The 24,858-nt window shown below is 44.0% G+C and overlaps 1 protein-coding gene across 2 annotated transcripts in view; it reads left to right on the top strand.

The window, feature by feature from the left end:
• Nucleotides 1-18,499, top strand: part of pxylp1 (2-phosphoxylose phosphatase 1) — a 63,655-nt gene extending 45,156 nt beyond the window's left edge. For both annotated transcript variants that reach the window (XM_056284011.1, XM_056284012.1), the window contains 3 exons: nucleotides 2,754-2,880; nucleotides 16,098-16,237; nucleotides 16,606-18,499. In XM_056284011.1, the coding sequence (XP_056139986.1) occupies nucleotides 2,754-2,880; nucleotides 16,098-16,237; nucleotides 16,606-17,633 (1,295 nt within the window). In that variant the 3' untranslated portion in view covers nucleotides 17,634-18,499. The remainder of the gene's footprint in view (nucleotides 1-2,753; nucleotides 2,881-16,097; nucleotides 16,238-16,605) is intronic.
• Nucleotides 18,500-24,858: the final 6,359 nt, after the last annotated feature.

Raw genomic sequence — 24,858 nt, 5'->3', positions numbered from 1 at the left:
ACATTTAATTAATTCACCGCTGGCCAGCAGTTAAATCCTTTCCCCCCTACACAGGAATCAGCCAAAGGCTTAGGCAGGTCATAAGACAAGGTTTAAAACCAGCATATACAAAGGAGTAAAAGTTGAGCTTGACAGACAGATTTATGTAGAAGGCTCTCTTTTCTGAACCTAATTTACCCGCTGAACATGTGTGCTCTTTCCTCAGCAACAACCAGTTTCCCGCACACTCAATTACAGATATCAACACAGACAGGCTGTCCTACTGTCATTCCCTGAGCAGCTGTACTCGTGCCTAGAGCTCCAGATTTTCTTAGCCAGCATTTAAGCCCAGAGATCCGCTGATCATCACTTCTGACCTGTAACCTCCCCCCTAGTTAAATGTATTTGTGTTACCACATGTGCAAAACCGGAATGGCATCGCTCTTCTGTATTGACATAGAACAAATACAAACAAGACCTACTGTTGGAGTTGATTTGATGGACAGTATATTAACCGTTAATGTAGTGATGGCATCTGATTTGATGTGCTTCACTGTATAGCATTTGGTCATATAATCCATGCGGTTGCTACCAAATGACAGTTATTCTACCATAATTCTGTTGAATCTCAGCCATTCCTCAATTTCAGTCAGAAGTCAGGTGAACTGGTACATGTACAACTTTACCTTTTTTGTGCTAATGTTGTTAAATTAATATTTGGGCGGCACAGTGGTGCAGTGGTTAGCACTGTCGCCTCACAGCAAGAAGGTCCTGGGTTTGAACCCCGGGGTTGTCGAACCTTGGGGTCATCCCAGGTCGTCCCCTGTGTGGAGTTTGCATGTTCTCCCCGTGTTTGCAGTGGGTTTTCTCCGGGCGCTCCGGTTTCTCCCACCATCAAAAGACATGCATGAGGGTCCGCGGTGGCGTAGCGGTCTAAGCATCGGCTTGGTGTCGATGCAGTTGCCCACTGGGGACTGGGGTTCGCGCCCCGGTCTCGTCAGATCCGACTATGGCCGGACTCGATGAAGCAGCAATCATTGGCAACGCTGTCTTCGGGAGGGGGGCGGAGTCGGCTTGTGTTCGTCATGTGAATGCGTCTCTGTGTGTGTCGGAAAAACAGTGGTTCGGCTTGGATTCGCCTTGTCACGAAAGTGGGGGGGCGCTTTCCTTCGAGACTGCCGGCCGGAGAGATGCAGTTGGCGAATGCATGCAATACGAGGGTGGGTGTTTGAATTAAAATAGGGATCAATTGGCCACTAAATTGGGAGAAAAAAGGGAAAAATCAGAAAAAGAAAAAAAAAGACATGCATGTTAGGGTTTATACTCGTGTCTGTGCCCCTGACTGAGGCATGGCAAGAGGAACTGGAGTTGGTCCCCTGGGTGCTGCACGGCGGCTGCCCACTGCTCCCAGCTACACAGCTAGGATGAGTTAAATGCAGAGCGTAATTTCCCTACGGGGATCATTAAAGTATATCCAAAAAATAAAAATCAAAATCCCTCTACTCTCTCTCTCTATCTCTCTCTTCCTCTCCAACACACACAAACAGCCTGCTCCTTTTATACACTTGAAGATTGTGAAACATGTCTGGTGTTTTAGTGCTGCAACTGAGAGAAACCGATAGATGCATCTTTTTTTTTAAGTTATGGAATCTGTAAACTCAGGACATACAGGTTAGAACTCCTGTTCTACCTTGTTACCTCTACCTGATCTGCTGAGTTCAGTGTTTGTAGTGATAGTAACCAGCCTCTGAAAGAGAGAAAAGAGCAAAACATTCAGTCAGACTCTTGTCCTGAGTAATGTTTTGTGGAATTGAGGGTCTTTTTGGTTTTCTAATATTCAGGTCCTGTATATCATATATTAGGTCTTACAGCAGTGTGCTAGTATGCTCTGTATGTATATCTACATGTATTACATATCCGTGCGCTACATACAGTATCAGTCAAAAATTTGACACACCTGATTGAATGTGTGTTTTTCAAAATCTTGCAGTTATTGCCTTTTTTGGGGGGGGGTTCCCCCTTTTTCTCCCCAATTGTATCCGACCAATTACCCCACTATTCCGAGCCGTCCTGGTCGCTGCGCCACCCCCTCTGCTTATCCGGGGAGGGCTGCAGACTACCACATGCCTCCTCTGATACATGTGGAGTCACCAGTCGCTTCTTTTCACCTGACAGTGAGGAGTTTCCCCAGGGGGACGTAGCGCATGGGAGGATCACGCTATTCCCCCCCAGTTCCTCCTCCCCCCGAACAGGCTCCGCGACTGACCAGAGGAGGCGCTAGTGCAGCGCCCAGGACACATACTCCCATCGAGCTTCCCACTCATGGACGCCCGACCAAGCTGGAGGTAACGGGGATTCAAACTGGCAATCCCCGTGGTGGTAGGCAACGAAATAGACCACTATGTTACCCGGATGCCCGTCATTGCCTATTTTTGAATTTATTTCGAAAACGATTTTAATTTTGAAAAATAGCCATTTTGAAATGCCCCCGACCCCATCAAGTTGTTTCATTTAGTATTAAATAAAATAAAATTTAGTAAAAATAAAGAAAAACCCTACTATCAGTAGGTTTGTCCAAACTCTTGATTGGTACTGTAAATCAATGTCCATAATATCAGTAATGTGGAATACACACACATCATTATATTTCTATGTTTTTTCGGTGTTTTGTTACCGTCTCAGCAGCCTCAGAGTCCAGAGGATGTGTACTGTACTATGATAGTGATGATTTTAATGAGTATGATAATCATGACAAATGTGGTCTCATCTTCCAGGTCACAGTCTAGTGGACTACAAGCTGCTCTCAGTCCAAGTGATGATCCGCCATGGCGATCGATACCCTCTCTATTTCATCCCCAAGACCAAGCGGCCTGCCATAGACTGCACCCTGTCTCCCAGCAGGTACACATGCACAAATACTCCAGGTTCATACAGAAATCAATCAGTCAATCAAGTTGCATTTTATATAGCGCTTTTCTAGCTGCAACAGCCACTCAAAGCGCTTTACAATTAATTAATTCACACACACACACACACACACACACACACACACATCACACACACATCACACACATCACACGCCGATGGCATGTAAACTATGCAAGGTATGCAAGGTAACAAAATGCCTTTGCCACTTCCTTTCATTTCCCGATTGGCTGTGACTCCTGTTAGAGTACTTTACTGCTCTGGACTAAAGGTAAGAACAAGGCTAAAGAGAAGCATTTAAAGATGCATTTTTGTGGTAAAGTCAAAAGACTATAGACATATCCCAGAATGCCTAGTGCATCATTTCAGAATAAAGGTGTCTTGATGCATGCTCAATATTCCAGCTTGAATCAGTTCATCTGGATACAACTTTTATTGACAGATACGATTCATCACTCAACTAAGTGACACCCTCAAGTCTAAACTGACTGCAGGTATCCCCACCCTTATAAACAATACAGTTGCATAACGACCGAAACCAACGACCAGTTTCATATGCAAATATGAACGGGGAGTCAAAAAGGCCACTATGTGAAGAAGGAACGACCATACCTAAACCGGGGGGGGGGGGCTAAGAGTACATATATCGCCATTTTACAATGCCGTGATTGCAACTATTCCCCAATCCTCTGTGAATGGTACTCATGGCCATTGTAACTCTAGTTAATGGTCAGACCCATATTTGCATATGAAACTGGTCGTTGGTTTTGGTCGTTATGCAACTGTATTGTTTATAAGGGTAGGGATACCTGCAGTCAGTTTAGACTGAAGAGGTCACTTAGTGATGCAACATATCTGTCAATAAACTTATTCAACCTTCTTTGATTCAGAGTAAAGAGTTGTAAATATCACAGGGTACAAAGATTGCTATCCAAGAATTGCCTCTCTTTCTGAGTCAACCAAAAAAAAAAAAAAAGCCACGCTCAGACTGTAGCCAGTAAGGCATATATATATATATATATATATATATATATATATATATATATATATATATATATATATATATATGACTTTTCTCCGATAACTCACAAAAAGACCCAAGGAAACTTGGATGTAAAGAGAGACACCAGTTGTACGGCAGCTTTTGATAGTCACCTGCAAAAACCACTGGTTTGATAGCAGTTCTCTGAAAAATGAGCTCAATTTGTCTGGAAACTAAGTAGCTCTCACGACCAAACTCTTCTGTAGTATTAAATGTCAGAAGGAGGAAGAAAGATGGAAAAGAAGAGTATATCAGAGCAGTGGGGAGGAGGTAATGTTTTTTCTGGGTTAGACTCTTTGCCGCCCTGGTTGTGCAGTCATTTGCTGTTAGATAAGATATGATTTACTTTATGATAAGATATACTTTTACTTTGTTGTTGTAATTCTCTTTTGGCTTAATGTGGAGGGGTGTTACAAAATATACGTAGTGCTTATTATAGTGCCTGCTCACATCTGCCATGTTTCTGCTAGTATGTGTGCACACTTGATTCACTTCATGGAGAAAAAAACTCAATCAGAAAATAACATCACTGCTTTTCAGTATTGATTAATTGGATCATGTATATTGAATCACTGTTGTAATTGAGTTCTGCTGATAAGACGAGGGAGATTGCAAGTGACAACTGGCTGGTTTTCTTGGTAATAAATAGAAACAAGGTTTTTTTTGTCAGTGGGATAAAAATATTTACAAGGATGATGTATTGTTTGAGTTTAAATTAGGTTAAACAGTTTTTTTATAATCACATTCTTAATTACCAGTTGAGTATGTGGTATAGAGTACAAACCTAGTTATAGATTATGTCATCATCATCATCATCTTCTTCTTCATCATCGGCAGTCACTCAGGGTCGTGTGTGACTGTCCTCCTTCTAGGTCCTTGTGGTCTTCAGGTGGGCGTAGAGGCCGATCCTGGAGCCACATATTTTGAGGCAATGTGGGCAAGGATGTGAAGAAGTGGTTGAGGATGTGGTTCGGGCCTTTCTGGTAACTTTTTCCTTTCTGATTCTGTGCTTGTTTTCAGCAGCACAGTGGAGGTCATGGTTGTAGCGCCCAGCACCTTCACGGACAGCCAGTCTCCAGACCTCCCTGTTTTTTGCTGCTTGTTCCCAGGTGTTAAGGTTGATGCCAAACCTTTTGATGTGGGCCTTGATGTTATCTTTATATATCTTCTTTTGTCCTCCTGGGGCACAGCGTCTGGCCACAAGCGGACAGTAAAGGACTTGTTTTGGGAGGCAGTAGTCAGATATGCGGAGGACATGGCCAGTCCATCTCAGCTGATGTTGTGTGATGGTGGCAGTTATAGTAGGCATGTTGGCCTCCTTGAGGACACTGAAGAAAGAGTGCTTATCCTCCCAGCTGATCTTAAGGATTTCCCTGAGGCATTGCTCTTGGCATGCCTCGAGTGCCTTCAGGTTCCTGCTATATATGGTCCAGGGTTCCGACCCATACAGTAGGGTGGGCAGCACTACCGCTTTGTACACTAGAATTTTTGTTCTGGTCTGAAGGTTGTGGTTTCAAAAACCCTTTTACTCAATCTTGAGAAGGCCCAGCTGGCACAACTGAGATGATGGTATATTTCAATGTTAATGTTGGCACTGGAAGAGAGAAGGCTGCCAAGATATGGGAACTGTTCCAGGTTTTTGAGTTTAAAGAGATGTATGGGGGCAGAGCAGACATATTTCTATTGGGAGGGGGTTGGTAGAAGATATGGGTCTTTTTTATGTTAATGGCCAGGCCAAGCATTGTCATCAGTGTACTACAGCTCTATGATGGATGTGGTGGTGGTTTTACCTTTAGCCTTGAATCTGTTAACATTCAGAAGATTCCAATCAGTCCTGTACATGATTTTGACTCCCTGAGGCAGATTGGGACCGGTGAGGTGGAGGATGGTGGCAATGAGGACAGAGAACAGGGTTGGGGCAATAACACAGCCTTGTTTAACTCCTGTGTAGACCTTGAAGGACTCTAGTCTCATCTCCATAACTGCTGAGTACTCTAGCTGACATATTATCATGTCGTAGTCACAGTACTCTGAGATATATATAATCCAGTGAGTCAAGTAAATTCTTTATGAGACAGTACAAGCCTGTTTTTAAACAGTGGTGCTAGAATTTTCTATATTTCTGCATAAATATGACCTAAAACATCATCAGATTTTCACACAAGTCCTAAAAGTAGATAAAGAGAACCCAATTAAACAAATGAGACAAAAATATTGAACTTGGTCATTTATTTATTGAGGAAAATGATCCAATATTACATATCTGTGAGTCTACATATCTGTATGTGAACCTTTGCTTTCAGTATCTGGTGTGACCCCCCCCCCCCCATGCAGCAATAACTGCAACTAAACGTTTCTGGTAACTGTTGATCAGTCCTGCACATGGGCTTGGAGGGATTTTAGTCCATTCCTCTGTACAGAACAACTTCAACTCTGGGATGTTGGTGGGTTTCCTTACATGAACTACTTGCCTCAGGTCCTTCAACAACATTTTGATTGGATTAAGGTCAGGACTTTGAATTGGCCATTCCAAAACATTAACTTTATTCTTCTTTAATCATTCTTGGGTAGAATGACTCGTGTGCTTAGGGTCATTGTCTTGCTGCATGACCCACATTCTCTTGAGATTCAGTTCATGGACAGATGTCCTGAGATTTTCCTTAAGAATTCGCTGGTATAATTCAGAATTCGTTGTTCATTGGCCCAGATGCAGCAAAACAGGCCCAAACCATGATACTACCACCACCACCATATTTCACAGATGGGATAAGGTTCTTATGTTGGAATGCAGCGTTTTCCTGTCTCCAAAAATAACACCTCTCATATAAACCAAAAAGTTCTATTTTGATGTCATCCATCCACAATTTTTTTTCCCAATAGCCTTGTGGCTTGTCCACGTGATCTTTAGCAAACTGCAGACAGGCAGCATGTTCTTTTTGGAGAGCAGTGGCTTTCTCCTTGCAGCCCTGCCATGCACACCATTGTTCTTCAGCGTTCTCCTGATGGTGGACTCATGAACATTAGCGAATGTGAGAGAGGCCTTTAGTTGCTTAGACGTTACCCTGGGTTCCTTTGTGACCTGGCTGACTATTACACGCCTTGCTCTTGGAGTGATCTTTGATGGTTGACCACTCCTGGGGAGGGTAACAATGGTTTTGAATTTCCTCCATTTGTACACAGTCTGTCTGACTGGATTGGTGGAGTCCAAACTCTTTAGAGATGGTTTTGTAACCTTTTCCAGCCTGATGAGCATCAACAACACTTTTTCTGAGGTCTTCAGAAATCTCCTTTGTTCTTGCCATGACACTCTTCCACAAACATGTGTTGTGAAGATCAGACTTTGATAGATCCCTGTTCTTTAAACAAAACAGGGTGCCCACTCACACCTGATTGTCATCCCATTGATTGAAAACACCTGACTTTAATTTCACCTTCACATTAACTGCTACTCCTAGAGGTTCACATACTTTTGCCACTCACAGATATGTAATATTGGATTATTTTCCTCAATAAATAAATGACCAAGTATAATATGTTTGTCTCATTTGTTTAATTGGGTTATCTTTATCTACTTTTAGGACTTGTGCGAAAATCTGATGATGTTTTAGGTCATATTTATGCAAAAATATAGAAAATTCTAAAGGGTTCACAAACTTTCAAGCACCACTCTATCTATCTATCTATCTATCTATCTATCTATCTATCTATCTATCTATCTATCTATCTATCTATCTATCTATCTATCTATCTATCTATCTATCTATCTATCTATCTATCTATCTATCTATCTATGTATATATTTGAAATCCAGTGATTCAAGTAAATTCTTTATGAGACAGTACAAGCCTGTTTCATGCCGTAAGCAATCAGCTTTCCAGATGACAGCTGATGATCATTGGATTTTATATATATATATATATATATATATATATATATATATATATATAGAGAGAGAGAGAGAGAGAGAGAGAGAGAGAGAGAGAGAGAGATGAAATATTTCCCTATATATTTTTTATTTCATAAAGAGAACAATTCTATGTGAACAATTCTATGTTAAAATACAAATATTTAATCATGAATATTTGTGAGCTTCAGTCAACAGAAAGTAGATTCTTTCCCTTTTAGATGTACCATTATAATTTGGAATTTTACCAGTACTATGTTGCTACTCTTTAACAGTGTTGATAACCAGTATTGCTACCTTTGGCCTCTAGAAAATCTTGTTGCGGCATGGTGGCGCAGTGGTTTGCGCGGTTGCCTCACAGCAAGAAGGTCCTGGGTTTGAGCCCCGGGATAGTCCAACCTTGGGGGTCGTCCCAGGTCATCCTCTGTGTGGAATTTGCATGTTCTCCCCGTGTCTGCGTGGGTTTCCTCCAGGTGCTCCTGTTTCCTGCCACCATCAAAAAGACATGCATGGTAGGGTTAATACTCCTGCCTGTGTCCCTGACCAAGGCAAAGGAAAAAAGAACTGGAGTTGGTCTCTGGGCGCCGCAGTTGCCCACTGCTCCTATACAATAGGATGGGTTAAATGCAGAGAACAAATTCATTGTAACTGTACAATTAGTTGTAAGAATACAATGACAGAATGAAGTGGCTTTCATTTTGGCTTTCATTTCATGTCATTTATTTGTCAGGCCAGCCTATTTTTTGACAGAATTAGCCAGAGGGCCTGGTGGTTTATGGAATCAAAAGCTTAGGTTACGTCTATGAAGGCCATGCACAATGGTTGATTCTGTTCCTGGGCTTTTTCTTGGAGTTGCAGGGTGGTAAAAATCATGTCCATAGTGCCTCTGTTAGGATGAAAACAACTCTGAGATTGTGGCAGAATTTCCTCTGATATTGGGAGGAGTCTGTTGGCTGAAACCTTAGCCAGGGTGGTAGAAAGCCCTGGCTAGGATCTACAAATCATAAGATTATGTAGTATATAGTATGCTAGTATGTTGTATGATGTTGTATGTTGAACAGAGCCTGTTTTCTTTCATAATATGGATATTTCCGGTCAAAAAACTGAGACATTGTGATCCGATTGCATGAAGAAAAGAGGGACCTGTACAAGTATTCTAAAAAATGGCAACAATAATGTGCTCAATGTTGAAAAAAGAAATGTATAAGCAGAAGGTCTGTGTGGACCTGTTTTTTTTTTCCAACTTGCCTTTGCACCTAGACTGCCCCCAACATACATACTTTGCCAGTTACTGTCACAGTCCACCATATAATTTTTGAGACCTAAAGGAAAAGCTCTGTAAAAGATGGCCATAATGGCTGTGTGTCATCAAAAAGTACACATCAACTATCAGTTTTTTATTTTATTTTTATTTTTCTCCCCAATTGTAGCTGGCCAATTACCCCATTCTTCCTAGCTGTCCTGGTTGCTGCTCCACCCCCTCTGCCGATCTGGAGAGGGCTGCAGACTACCACATGCCTCCTCCGATACATGTGGAGTCGCCAGCTGCTTCTTTTCCCCTGACAGTGATGAGTTTCGCCAGGGGGACGTAGCGCATAGGAGGATCATGCTATTCCACCCCAGTTCCCTTCCCCCCCAAACAGGCGCCCTGACTGACCAGAGGAGGCGCTAGTGCAGTGACCAGGACACATGACATCTGTCTTCCTACCAGCAGACATGGCCAATTGTGTCTGTAGGGACGCCCGACCAAGCCGAAGGTAACACGGGATTCGAACCGACAGTCCCCGTGTTGGTAGGCAATGGAATAGACTGCCACGCTACCCGGACGCCCCTGACAACTATCACTTTTACCAGATACACTAGCTGGTTTTTTTGCATACCTTGCCCTTGTGTGTGTGTGTGTGTGTGTGTGTGTGTGTGTGTGTGTGTGTGTGTGTGTGTGTGTGTGTGTGTGTGTGCGTGCTTGCATGCGTGAAGCTGATGCAAGTTTACGTGGCATAGCAATGTATCAGGGACATGGCATTATGGGAGGATGAATATTCTATCTTTACCAAAGGATTCAAGTTCAATACTTTATTGCCATGTCAACACAGTTGATAGGAATTTGCCTAGGTGCAGCTCTTAAAACCAGACAAAAACACCCATTATTCATCTCATCTCATCTCATCTCATCTCATCTCATCACATCATCAGCCGCTTCTCTGGGGTCGGGTTGCGGTGGTATCAAGCTAAGTAGGGCACTCCAGATGTCCCTCTTCCCAGCAACGCCCTCCAGCTCCTCCTGGGGGATCCCACGGCGTTCCCAGGCCAGATTGGAAATGTAGTCCCTCCAGCGAGTTCTTGGTCTACCCCGGGATCTCCTCCCAGTTGAACGTGCCCAGAAAACCTCCAAAGGAAGGCACCCAGGAGGCATCCTAATCAGATGCCCAAACCACCGCAACTGGCTTCTTTCGAGGCGAAGGAGCAGCAGCTCTACTCCAAGCTCCCTCTGGATGTCCGAGCTCCTCACCCTGTCTAAAGCCTCCTACAGACTGTGATTTTAGCAATTCTATGGGTTTATTGCAAGCCACACTGTGCAATATGGATCTAATAAACTTGGGTACGACATCAAGTTTGATGTATGTAGACTGTATGACTACTGTGTGACTGTAGATGATATGTAATGGAAAAATACAGGCTTATGCAGGTTCTGCTGTAACCTTTGTACTGAGACAAACAGAGCCACTTATTTCTAGTTTGATGTCACGTTCTACTCAAAATACGTGTAGACTGGCTGGTCAAACTCCCATGCCTCCCTCAGCACCTCCGCAAGAGTAAAGAGTTCGTCCATTGTTCCATGACCAGGTCGGAATCCGCATTGTTCCTCCTGGATCCGAGGTTCGGCGATCAGTCAGAGCCTCCTTTCCAGCACCTTAGAGTAGACTTTCCCAGGGATTCTGAGCAGTGTGATGCCCTAATAATTGGAGCACACCCTCTGGTCCCCTTTTTTAAGTATGGGAACCACCACACCCGTCTGCCACTCCACAGGTACTGTCCCTGACCTCCACGCAACGCTGAAGAGGTGTGTCAGCCAAGACAGCCCAAAAATGTCCAGAGCCTTCAGCATCTCAGGGTGAATCTCATCCCCGGCGCCTTGCCACCAAGGAGTTTCTTGAGTACCTGAGAGACCTCTGCCAGGGATATGAGTGGGGCTTCCCCCGAGTCTTCAGACTCGACCTCCTCCACTGAGGACATGTTAGCTGGGTTCAGGAGCTCCTAAAAGTGTTTTTTCCACCGCCGGACAACATCCCCAGTCCGAGTCAACAGTTCTCCTCCCCGGCTGAACACAGCCTGAGTCAAACCCTGCTTCCCCTTCCTGAGTCGCCGGATGGTTTTCCAGAACTTCCTTGAGGCCAACCGAAAGTCCTCCTCCATAGCCTCACCGAACTCCTCCCACACCTGAGTTTTTGCTTCCGTTAACGCTGAAGCTGCAGCCCTTCTGGCCCCCTGGTACCTGTCTGCTGCTTCAGGAGACCCTTGGGCCAGCCAAGCCCGAAAGGCCTCCTTCAGCCTGACAGCTTCCCTCAACACCGGTGTCCACCAGCAGGTTCTTAGGTTGCCACCTGGACAGGCACTGATGACCTTATGACCACAGCTCCGAGCTGCTGCATCTGCAATAGAGGCTTTGAACATGGCCCACTCAGACGCCATGTCCCCAGCCTCCCTCGGGATACACAAGAACTTCTTCCAGAGATGGGAGTTGAAGACCTCATGAACAAGGGCCTCCGCCCGATGTTTCCATTATTATGGGACACCAGACACCCATTATTAAAGTAGATAAAATGAGAACAACAAAAAAAGTTATCAACTTCATTCAAACATACATAAAAATGTATGTATACGTGTGTGTGTGTGTGTGTGTGTGTGTGTGTGTATAGTATATATATATATATATATATATATATATATATATATATATATATATATATACTTTTCCCTCTGGACCTACTCTTTTTTTTTACAAGAAGATAAGCTAGTTTGTCCTACTATTAAAGGAATTTTAGCAGTTTGCTAACCATCTACCAGGTCAGTTACAGTATTGGTGCATGCTGCAGCACACAGATTAAGGGAAGTTATTAAGCCTAGACCATGACCAATGACCACATCCCTCAAGTGCTCTCTCCTACAGCCTTGGGAGAAAAATCAGCCTCCACTACCATTTGTTGCGGGTGTCATGGGACATGCTTACCCACCCTGCTACACATCTAATGTCTGCTCTCTCTCTCTCTTTCTCTCTCTCACTCTCACTCTGCCCCCCCCCCCCCCACACACACACACTGTGGTTTCCCTCTGCAAACTGTCATTACCTGTGTCGGTGGGGGCGGATGAGTTTGATTCGCTACATCTGTTGTGCTGTGCCTCGCTTCAGATGAATGCACACACACACACACACACACACACACATACATAATCTACCGAGGCAGAATTGTTGTTGATGTTATCTTGCTCAGTTTGAGCAGCATGCTCTCTGAGTAAGAAGAACTGTCATGGTACAGAAACTGCCTACTTAAAATATGGATGGGAAGTGCACACACCCATATGCACATACACACACAAACACAAACACATAGATGCGTTACACTTCATTAAAACCGTCTTATCTTCTGCCCTTTGCAATTCATTATGTCCTATTCTCTGTGCCTGCCCACTTCTTTTATGTCCAGGTTTTTTCATAACCGGTGTCAAAATCTGTTTTCATAGGCTGTGCTTCTTCTCCCTTGTTGCATGCAGAGGTCCTGATTGGACGTTATTTATAGCCACAGAAGTCATGGTTCCATACTTGATCTTCAGATGAAGTCTAAAAGCTGACTTCCCAACTAGATTGTGAGTGTTTGTGTGTGTTGTGCATACAGACTAAAGATGCGTGTGTGCTCACTTTCTATGAAAAAATGTGCATAAATTTTTATATATTCATTTATTTTTGAAAATTTACCAGAAAAATAGTGACGTGTCCAGCCACATCACCGTGGCTTATAATTTTGACCATGTGGCTGATGGATCCATTATCTGAAATGATCTTAGTCTATGTTTTTAGGGGTTTGAACCCCAGGGTTGTCCAACCTTGGGGGTCATCCCGAGTCGTCCTCTGTGTAGAGTTTGCATGTTCTCCCCGTGTCTGTGTGGGTTTCCTCCGGGTACTCTGGTTTCCTCCCACAGTCCAAAGACATGTAGGTCAGGTGAATCGGCCGTACTAAATTGTCCCTAGGTGTGAATGTTTCGGCCCTATGATCGTCTGGTGGCCTGTCCAGGGTGTTTCCCCACTTGCTGCCCAATGACTTCTGGGATAGGCTCCAGCATCCTGCGACCGCAATTGGGATAAGCGTTTGGATAATGGATGGATGTTTTTAGATGTATACAGTTCAGACAGTGGCAAGCTTGCCATTGTCTGAACTGTATACATCTAAAAACATAGACCTGAAAACATATTTTAGTGCAGCCTGATGAACTTTTCCCATCTGGACACAGCATACACCTTTTAATCTTTGGTACTGGTGCTGAGCACAGGCAGTCAATCATTTTAGATTGATATGCTGCTCATAACCTGCTGTGTAGATGTGATTACATGTTAGATAACTGTGACCTCAGATGACCTCTGACCTTAAGTGGGCGTGAGTCGGTTGAATGTACACATCTCTTATGATTGAATCAGTACTTCTATCAGGAAATATTTTTCATGCTTTAAATTGCTGGCTGACACTCATACTGATTGAGAGAGAATGACATACACTGTCTTCAACAACAGCCTTTAGCAAGCCATTATGTCCCTCATTCTGTCTGCTGTTCATCAGTAGCTGACTGTGTGGACCCGTTTCCCCATCTAAATGTATGAAATTTATTTGAGTTTGAAGCAGATCCTTTCTGTAAAGTCATATGCTAACTAATTAAGGCTTCCTTTGATGTATTGATATTATATAATACACACTTTAAATGGCAGTCAGTAAGAGAGCATTAGAGAAATTGATGCTGTCATAAATTTTGCTCTGATGCACACAGAAAAAATTTCAGAAATTTAAATTGCACTAACTTATGTATGGAAGATGTGTCGGTTGAGGATCGCTATTGTGCTTGAAATAGCATTAAGCTCATTGGTTTACTTAAATTTTGTGGATGGCAAATTGCTCTGCTTTTATTTAACTCAATGTATTCAACCCCCCCCCCCACCCTTTCATGCTTTGACTGCCCTGTGTCGGCCTGAGGCTCTTTTCTTTCATTGATATCCTCATTTTTTCCCCCTTTTTCTCCTCTGTCTCTCTCTCACTGTCTGTCTTTCCATCACCATCTCCATCTCAGTCTTGTTAGTTTGAGTCTGACTCTCAGGCAGACCAAATGAAAAAGAGGCAGAGAGCACAGCAGGAAAAATACATGCAGACAGAATGGAACCTCAAAGGGTGGAGATTACTGAGCTTTCATAGCAGGGAAGCACGAGTGGATAATTTTGTTGATTTGCTCGTGTGTGTGTGTGTGTGTGTGTGTGTGTATGTGTGTGTGTGTGCACCTATTACTTATTTCTGCAGGTTCTGGGCATACCCTAGCTCTGCTTTCATTTAGATCGGTGTATAATTATGGGGCTTTAAACCAGCATATGCCCCGGGCGGGATCCTTAAGGAGATATCGGCCATGTGTATGTGTTCACAAACACACTCACACGTGTGCATATGAGCGGGTGTGTTCGGTACCAGCTTGCCAACCTGCTGTCTCTGTCTGCGGTTAACTGAGCCCTCGTCAGTTGGAAACATTTTCTCTCCCTCTCTGTTTCTTTCTCTTATACACTTTTGTTACGGTGGTGTCACCATCGTCATGGTTTATCATTCTGTTCCAACGGCCTTATTTACTTGGCTTTTGCCTAGCTCGCTGCTTTTTGACCATACCGTCTCATTTTTCCTCCTGACTCTGTTTTCCTCTCTCTCTCTCGCGCTGTTTTTCTCTATTCCTGCATCCTCCCTAATCTTTCTCCCTCTCCTATCCAGTGATAATAATCCCTGTTTAATGTAATTGGGCTCCTTAATCTCCAGTTAGCAACAATCAGCCTAATACATGCTTTAGCTTAATACATGTGTTGTCCTTGCTAGCAGTCTGCTTTGTGGATAAATCAGCTTCCCTCTCCCAGTGTAGCCAATTAGATTGTCCAAAAGTCATTCAAGCAAATGGCTGTACCAGCAATGGAGTAAGATGGACGCCTCATCATTCAAACGCTTGTGGAAACTCTGTCTGTCTCTTCCTCTGCTCCTCCTTGTTCCTCAATCCTTTGTATCTGTATGAATATGCAAGTGTGATATTTCAGAGAGGGGGGGGGTGTGCATGCTCGCTGACAAGAGCTGATGATGCAACATAACGGTGGATGAAGGAAATGTGCCTACAATTATTATTTTTTGCAGAACAGAACTGAAATCGAGATGTTTTTATTTGCATTACATACATGGCTGGTAGTAGTAAACTCAGTGTGACGTTCAATATGTTTTGGCCAACAATAACTGAAAATTATTCAAAAGTGTTGTTTTTTTTAAATGCTGTGTGCTTGACCTTCCCAGATCACTATGGAAACTGTATTTATCTGTTTATGTGTGCCCCCCAGCCCCCACCCCTCTCCATTTGCCCCTTTTAATCTTTAAGCTAGGTCAGATGAGTTAAGGCTCCCACAGATTTTATATTAAAGCGTTACCGTCATCCCTAGATCAGTGATTGCTCCCATTCTGTCCTGGCCTCAAGGTCTCAGCCCTGCATGCGTGTGCGTGCGTGTGTGTGCGCGTCCCAAGGCAACAGATTCTCTCATTAGATCTCAGTCTCGCATAGTCTTGCCCGCTGGCCATGCGGAGTGCCTGGTCCAGTAGTTTTGTTAGAGAGACACCTGGTGGTAGACAGACACACTGCAGGGTACAGTTGCATGATGAAAAAAGTAAGGAAGAACTCCTGGCCACAAATTGTAGTATGGTCTTAAACTGCATCACCAGTGGGTTACTCAAGGAAAAACATCAACTGAAATATTCAAAACACGTGTTGGTTACTTCAGTGGATTTCAAGTCAGTTGTTTGACCACGAAAAAGAAAGCTTTTTTTTTTCGTGGTCATTTGTTGTGGCTAGCTGAGTCTGATGGCCACATTTTGATCACTGATATCTTTCTGGGCAGAATGTTTTTTTTTTTCCTGATAATATATAGTCAGAGTTCATTTCTCTGTCACTGTCTCTCTATCTTTCTCTTTGTTCCCTCAGGAATCCATCCCATCCCCAGCTCAGCTCTTTCATTAGTCACATGGGCCTGGGTGGGCAAGGCCACTGGGAGTCTCCCCTCAGCTCTGTGCCCCGTCTGCCCAGCCACAGCAACTGTGAAATGGGAGAGCTCACACAGACAGGTAACAAGGCTACATTTATTGCCATGACCAACTGTTTACTGTTGATCAAATCCTGTCAATTCTGGTGGAATATTTACTGCAGTAATTTTTACCTGATATCTGAAATACCCAAGGAAAACAACTCTGACCATTGAAGAGACAAATGGAGAATACTGAACTGAATATTGAATATTGTGAATTGAATATGGATTACAGCTGCAGCGGGTATAGTCAAAAAGGTCAGATATGACTAATTTAGTGCAGAGACAGTATCTTTTCATTCGAGTAAAACTTAACAACCTTTGGCAGCCAACAGCAATTAGGTATCCCCAACTTATATTACATTCTCATTGTAGTGAAACTAATCCATCTTATCTCCTCCCATCCAGGTGTAGTGCAGCATCTGCGCAATGGCCAACTCCTTCGCCAAGCCTACAAGCGCCACAAACTCCTACCATCTGATTGGTCAGCCCGGCAGGTGTGGGTGGAGACCACAGGTAAGAGTCGCACCCTCCAAAGCGGGCTGGCCCTCCTCTATGGCTTCCTCCCAGACTTTGATTGGACAAAACTGTCTGTCCATCACCAGTGGAGCACATTGTTTTGCAGCTCAGCCTGCGACTGTCCTGCTAGGAACAGGTTCCTGGAGGATGAGCAGAGGAGGCAGTATCGGCTCAGAGTGGCAAACAGTGAACTAGAGAAGACTTACACTGATATGGCACGCACTTTGGGTCTGCCCACCCGCCAGCTCCGAGCTGCCAACCCCATAGACTCCCTCCTCTGCCACCTGTGCCATGGCCTGTCCTTCCCTTGTGTGCCAGCAGGGGACAATGGCAGTGGCGGCTGTCTGACCCCAGCCCAGTTTGCTGTGATCCGTAGACAGCAGCTAGAAGATGAGGTTGACAGGAGGCGAGTGGGGCTGTACCATAAGTATGCCCTCCTGGCTATGTACCCCTACCTCAACAGAACGGCTGCCAAGATGGAGCGTGTCGCCAAGGGCAACGAGGCGGGCAGGCGACCACGAGCGGGAGGCGAGGAGGTGTTCACGCTCTCCTCAGCACATGATGTCACCATGGCGCCTCTGCTTAGTGCCCTGGGGCTGGAGGAAGCCAGGTTCCCCCGCTTTGCCGCAAGGGTGGTCTTTGAGTTGTGGAAGAGCCCCCTTGCAACGCATGGACAGCAAAAGAAGGGAAGAGGCAAAGGTGAGAGGTGGAAAGTAGCAGATGGGGAGCTTTTCATCAGGGTACTGTACAATGGGCAGGACGTGACGTTTCACACCACCTTCTGTCGCTCTCATGACCGCCATGGTGCTCAGCCGCTCTGCCCCTTGAGCAACTTCCTTTCTTTCGTCAGGAGAGACATGTTCAGGGTACTCAATGCCACATCCTACCAGGAAGCCTGCTACAAACGCCCTGGCTGACTGTTGGAGGACAGACTGACAGAGGGAGGGGATGGAATGAGAGAGAAGAGCCTTGAGTTTTGGCAGATGGTTATACTTTTTTTAATTTTTGAAAAAAAGATGTTAAGACCTTTTTCATTTATGATGGGGCACTTGAGACTTTTGTGCTACTCATAGTGTCTTAAAGTTTTGATAATTTGTAAAAAATAATCCTTTTACATTCCTTAGTTTTATAGAGTATGAGGAAAACACACATTACGCCTTGGCTGGAGGTCTTCACAGATGTGTTGTTTGACCTCTGTGCTGAAGTCCTTATGGTACTGACAATCACACCAGATATTGGTACAATTACAAACTTTTCTACAAACTTTTCTAGTATAGTATTTGTATGTTTTCATGCACGTTTTGAAGCAATAGCAATTTTAGGGAGATTTCATAGCACTCGTCCACTTTATTCCTACATTCCACAATAACACTTAATATTGAAATTCCAGAATCCTGGATGTCTGCATGAAAAGGGAACGTTGCAAATGCAAACACTTTGCCTGTTTATTCCAATAAAATATTTCACATACATCTGTATAATTTGTATAGAACATGATTATTTTATTTCTCACATGACTAACTCATTTGTTGCATTCCTAAAGTTGAATTGTTAAATATGTATTTCATTGACACATCGATAGCAACATTATCTGCTGGTCTACCGTTTTGCTAATGAAACTTGAGGTATTTGGGATAGTTTTTTTTTTATGAATTTAAGTGTTGCTACACTTTTGCTGAGAATTTCATGACGGGACATGATATTGTGTTGATAAAGATTGGCACTTTTCCTCTTTTCTGGTTGTTTGACGTATGTTTGTTTTTTGAATGACATTAAATATGGATTGCCCTGAACTGTAAAACCCTTTTCATTTGTGGTTAAGAAAATTTACATTATAGGAAAAATGTTTCCCTAAAATATTTATTTATGGGGGCGTCTGGGTGGCGTGGCGGTCTATTCTGTTGCCTACCAACATGGGGATCGCCAGTTCGAATCCCTGTGTTACCTCCAGCTTGATCAGACGTCCCTACAGATACAATTGGCCGTGTCTGTGGGGTGGAAGCCAGATGTGGGTATATGTCCTGGTCACTGCACTAGCGCCTCCTCTGGTCAGTTGGGGTGCTTGTTCGGGGAGGAGGGGGAACTGGGGGGAATAGCGTGATCCTCCCATGCACTACATCCCGCTGGTGAAACTCCTCACTGTCAGGTGAAAAGACGCGGCTGGCGATGCCACATGTATTCGGAGGAGACATAAGGTAGTCTGCAGCCCTCCCTGGTTCGGCAGAGGGGTTGGAGCAGTGACCGCAACGGCTTGGAAAAGTGGGGTGATTGGCCGGGTGCAACTGGGGAGAAAAAAAGGGGGGGACCCCATAAAATAAATGATTAAATAACTACAATAAAATATTTATTTATTGGGTGGCACGGTGGCCCAATGGTTAGCGCTGTCGTCTCACAGCAAGAAGGTCCTGGGTTCGAACCTAGGGGTTGTCCAGCCTTCGGGGTCATCCCAGGTCATCCTTGGTGTGGAGTTTGCATGTTCTCCCCGTGTCTGCGGTGGGTTTTCTCCGGGTGCTCCGGTTTCCCCCACCATCAATAAGAAACATGCATGTTAGGGTTTATACTCCTGTCTGTGCCCCTGACCAAGGCAATGGGAAAAGAACTGGAGTTGGTCCCCGGGTGCAGCATGAATCACAGCTAGGATGGATTAATTTGCAGTAACTGAATTTCTGCAAGGGTATTAATAAAGGAAACTTAAATTATTCTGGGTTGTGAGGTCAAGTAGTTACCTGGTTCTACTTGGTATGGGCTTAAATCTTGTACTGAACCACAGCCAATCTCAATTGAAAGCTTTTTTTTAAAATTATTACTATTTCTCCATATTATGTTTGATCTGCAAAACCTCGTAAATGTCAACCATTTAATCAACACTATGTAACACTAGATGGCATACTAGCTCTACAGACTTAGCAAATCAGTCTCGGTCCTATCTGCTATTGTCAGTAATCCACTCTGTGAACATGTTTCATGAGCTCAGCAAGAACACATAGTCAATACATTAATATAAATGTATAAAATTCGGCCACCTCCTCTCCACCACTAGACAAGTTATATTTCATCCTCATAAGCGACATAATACAACACTGACAGGATATCAATTCTAAAACTCATTCTCAAAAGTGCTCTGTCGAGCTTGGACCGCTTTTTTCCTTTAAAACTCCTCTGAATACTGTGAAGAATCTGGAGTATTGACTGAAAACAGGCCTAACAACAGCGGGATGGGGTAAATTACATTTGCAATAAAGGGAGAAGATATTTGTCCTGGCAGTGAAGGGCCATTTTGCTAATGTATTACATTTTGCACAATTGGTGCAGCAGACGCATATTACAGATTTCATCCACTGGACTGGGAATAGTCATTTCACGACACAGAGAAAGGCACACTGGGATAACCATGGAGGAATTTTAAACAAGTAAATTTGTTGATTTTGAAAAGCATATAATCAAACTTTTTTTTCTATCAAATCAAAGGTCTTTATGCATGCTCAATAATCCAGGTAAGAAAATCAAAGAAAGTAGGATCAGTTCATCTGGATACAATGTTTATGTATCTCAATAAACACTGTATCCAGATGAACCGATTCAACTTTCTTTGATCAAATCAAAGGGGTCTAATCAAAGTACATTTTTTCCGGAAGTCAGTAATTAAGTGTGCCATGGAATTTGTTTCACAGGAGTGACCGCAGCGGTTAAGGGCTGTCAGGCTGCATTATATTTGTCAAGGCATTGCACATTACCTCAATTCTCACCATTACACAGCCACGTCCCTTCATCCCCAAGTCTCACCTTGAACTCCAGTCCACACCTTCACCCCAAAATTCATCCCTCTCTCACACCGTATTTTCCTTGTTACGCCTTGATGTCAGCACTGTTATAACCCCCCCCCCCAACCCCTGCATGCTCACACCTCCACACCACCATCAGCACCAAGGCGGCGCAGCAATTTCCTCCCACAGCAACTCCCCTACTCAGCCCACTCTTTAATGTGGTATCCTGCCTCCGGCCTTGGCTTTAGTCCAGAGTCCCACACTGTGCCTGTGTGGGGGAGGTGAGGAGAGAGAGAGAAGGAGAGTGAGAGAGAGAACAGGGAAGAAAAATCATGTCAGGTTTGTGTTTTGTGTGATTAAGCTCATGCCTAAACTTGCTGTTTTTTTTTTGTTTGTTTGTTTGTTTTCCCCACTGTGTAAGTTGGCCTATTGGTGTGGCCCGATGACAATGTCCACTTAACCCGCCCCAGCTCCAAGTGTTAAATATAGGTTAACAAACACACCACCGAGGCTGTCCTGAATCAATGGCACACTCAGTGGCTGGAGGAAAGAGAGGACTGGCCAGATAGAAAGATGAAGGGAAGACAGATGAGTGACAAACAGTGAGACAGCAGTGTATGAAATGTGATGTTAAACTGGAAAAGATGAGAAGAGGGAGGGTGCTGTGATGGCATATATACAACCCCCCCCCTCAACAAACAAATCAGTTTCGACCACAGGTTGGAGAGCTGATGTCTGAGAGACTGTGAAAGAGTTGTCTGGCCTTGGGGGGTCGTCCCGGGTCGTCCTCTGTGTGGCGTTTGCATGTTCTCCCCGTGTCTGCATGGGTTTCCTCCGGGTGCTGCGATTTCCTCCCACAGTCCAAAGACATGTAGGTCAGGTGAATCGGCTATACTAAATTGTTCCTAGGTGTGAATGTGTCGGCGCTGTGATGGCCTGGCGGCCTGTCCAGGGTGTTTCCCCACCTGTCGCCCAGTGACTGCTGGAATAGGCTCCAGCATCCCACGACCCCAATTGGGATAAGTGGCTTGGATAATGGAAGGATGGATGGATGAATGGACTGTATGATGTTAAATGATATTGTGGGCACAACCAAAGTTAAAATGCTTTGGGTGGGGCACAAGTGCACACAAGAGGAAATTCAGGAAAAGGTTTCCTCCTTAATGTGCACTCTTGATATTGATGCATCAAGGCACAAGTTTACGGCTGTTTGCTCTCTTCAAGTACTCATACAGTATTTTGCCAAAATGGTCAAACTTTAATCCTACCAGTGTGGGAAAAACTGATGTTAGTTGAATGTAAGGAGATGTCTGTGTAAAGAAAGTGTGTGTATTAAGCCAAGGGTCAGCTAATTGGAGTGTGTGTGTGTGTGTGTGTGTGTGTGTGTGTGTGTGTGTGTGTGTGTGTGTGTGTGTGTGTGTGTGTGTGTGTGTGTGTGTGACGTCCATCAATGTCTAGACTATACTGCCGGTGTGTTTTCCCAGATGTGAGACCTTATTAGGCCCCTTACTTAAACAAACAACCCAGGAGGCCTGCGAGGCCCAGGCTACAGTGTGTGTGTGTGTGTGCACGCACAGTGTATGCACATGTGTGTATTTGAGAGTGTATAGTACTTGCATCACATTGACTTGAATATGTATATTAGGTAGTCACCTGTGTTTGTGATTTATTGAGATGGGTTTTAGTGCTTGTTAGCTAAAATAATCAGGATTTATGAGTCTCTTGGCGGCGTAGGTGACGGGCCAGGGGGTTTCGCCACACAGAGAGTCACTGAAGCGGGCCCAGGTAAATGAGTTTGGTGATTACCACCTCATTGCTTTATCCAGGGCTTACTCAGTGGATCTTTCAACACAAAAACACGCAACGCGTACTTGTTTTTTTTTTCCACTCTACCTTGCTGTCTTCACGCACCCTATATGAATATAATCTTTCTACACCTCTATTTCACTCTCCTATGCACACCCCTATAGGACAGACTCTGCGGTCCTTCCTCACTGGAAACATGTTGAGGTCTTTATTATCCACACTTGCCTCCACATGCCAGTGTTTTACGTCTGTCTCAAGTCGTGGGATACGCAGCGAGGATGTGTGCAGCAAGGACGGGACAGGAACCATGTCCGAGAGCCGTCAAGGCGCTGGGACGGATAGGGCAAGGGCTCCCTTGTCATCTTGTGGAGATAAACGGAAGGAGATTGGGGTGGGGGTTGAGGTGTTTTATAGGATATGAGGTAGAGATAGACTCCCGTGCATAATGCAGACAGCGGTGAAGAGATGGAGAGATGGGTACAGCGGCGCAGCGTGGTGCTGTGAGAGAGGGAGTGATGGAGATGAAAGTGTGTCTTTCTTTGGTAAATGGGTCAGGCCTGTCTACGATCCCCAGCACGCGGCCGTCTCCGGAGAGCGCCACGTACAGAACAACATGCTGCTGAGAGAAGGAGGGTAGAGATGGGGATGGGGGCAGACGAGAGCAGGGCATGGAGAAAGAGACGGTGAGAGAAGTCAGACATGGAGGGCGGCAAGGTGCATCTGAGACAGGCAAACACGGTCAGATTTTAAGATGGATTTGTAGGTAATTGTTTTGTTTGTTGGCGCTCAAATAATGGCATTCCAGGCGGTTATGTTTTAACCCCTCATGTGTTTGGGTCAAAATGACCTCGATGACCTTGGCTTATTTTCTGTGAAGAACACATAGAATAAACTTTCACTGAGTGTGTATGCTTACCCCCCCCACACACACACATATCCTCGAACTGGTCTTTGATTGGGTCTATATTTATCACTGAGACAGCAAGCCTTACAGTTCTTAATGATATTCTTTTAGCATCTGACAATGGCCAAACATGTTTTATTACTTTTAGATCTTACTGCAGCTTTTGATACAGCTGACCATGGGATTTTAATTGAATGTCTTAACCATTGGGTTGGCATATCAGGCACAGTTTTAGATTGGTTTTATTCCTATCTTTCCAATACCCTTTTCCCACTGGCCAAAAAACCTGCAAAAAACCCGCTAATGTCCGCCTTTGGTCAATATAAAAAGGCGGATGTTAGCGGGTTTTTTGGCCAGTGGGAAAAGGGTATAATAGGAAATTCAGTGTGGCCATTGGTGACTTTAAATCTTCCACCTCCCATTTCTCCTATGGCATGCTTCAAGGCTCCGTCTTTGGCCCTTTATTAGTCTCCATTAATATGTTACCTCTTGGTCAAATCTTTCATAAGTAAAATCGTAGTTTCCATTTTTATGTGGATGACTCCCAAATCTATTTCTCGTTTAACTTCAACAACAAAACACAAACTGGTCAAAATTTAATGATATCTTAGACGTTAAAAAGTGGCTCTCTCAAAACTTTCTGCAGTTAAACTGATAAATCAGAAGCCATTATCATAGTTAAGTCACTTTTATTTGTGCAGCCCAATATCACAAATTAAAAATTTGCCTCAGGGGGCTCTACAGCAATACAACATCCTGACTTTAGACCCTCGCATCAGATAAGGGACAACTCCTTAAAAAACCCTTTAACAGGGAGAGAAAATAGGAAGAAACCTCAGGGGGAGCAACAGAGGGATTTCTCTCCTAAGACGAACAGACGTGCAATGGATGTTGTGTTTGCACAATTTACAAAATACAACATTGAAAGAGGGTAACAGAATTACAAGATATGAAGAATATGATGAGGAGGATGCCAAGCAGTGTCCAGATGTCACCGGAACAGCCTAGGACCTGAGCTATGTCACCACCATCACCATGTAAACCTGACAGGAGGACAGACTATACATGCACACAAGGGAAACTCACATCACACCATTCACATACATGGGAGAAGAGACAAGAAAAGACATCAGTCACACATAGGTCCAGACCCCTCCTGTGAGTATTTCTCCTCTCTCTTAGGTTCTCTTTCCTACTGCATCAAAACCCGGTGCAGAAATCTGGGTGTTATCTTTGATAACAAACTTAACCTTGACCAACAGGTGAAGTCAGTCATGCTTTCTGCAACTTTGTAATATCTTGACAGTTCGATCATTTTTATCCACTAAGAATCTAGAATCTGTCAACCATGGTTTCATTACATCCTGCTTAGACTAGTGTAACTCACCATATTCCTGTCTCACTCTCAGTATAACTTCTCCAAACTTCAACTAGTTCAAAATGCTGCAGCAAGACTACTTAAAAAACCCAGTCGAAGAGTCACATCAAATCAATTTTATTTGTATAGCCCAATATCACAAATTACAAATTTGCCTCAGTGGGCTTAACAGCAACACAACATCCTGTCCTAAGACCCTCTCATCGGATAAGGAACAACTCCCTAAAAAAACCCTTTAACAGGGAGAAAAAATAGGAAGAAACCTCAGGGAGAGCAACAGAGGAGGGATC

This window comes from Lampris incognitus, chromosome 7, assembly GCF_029633865.1.
Source record: "Lampris incognitus isolate fLamInc1 chromosome 7, fLamInc1.hap2, whole genome shotgun sequence".
NCBI lineage: Eukaryota > Metazoa > Chordata > Actinopteri > Lampriformes > Lampridae > Lampris > Lampris incognitus.
Note: the sequence above shows the minus strand (reverse complement) of the source record. Positions and strands in the feature narration are given on the sequence as shown.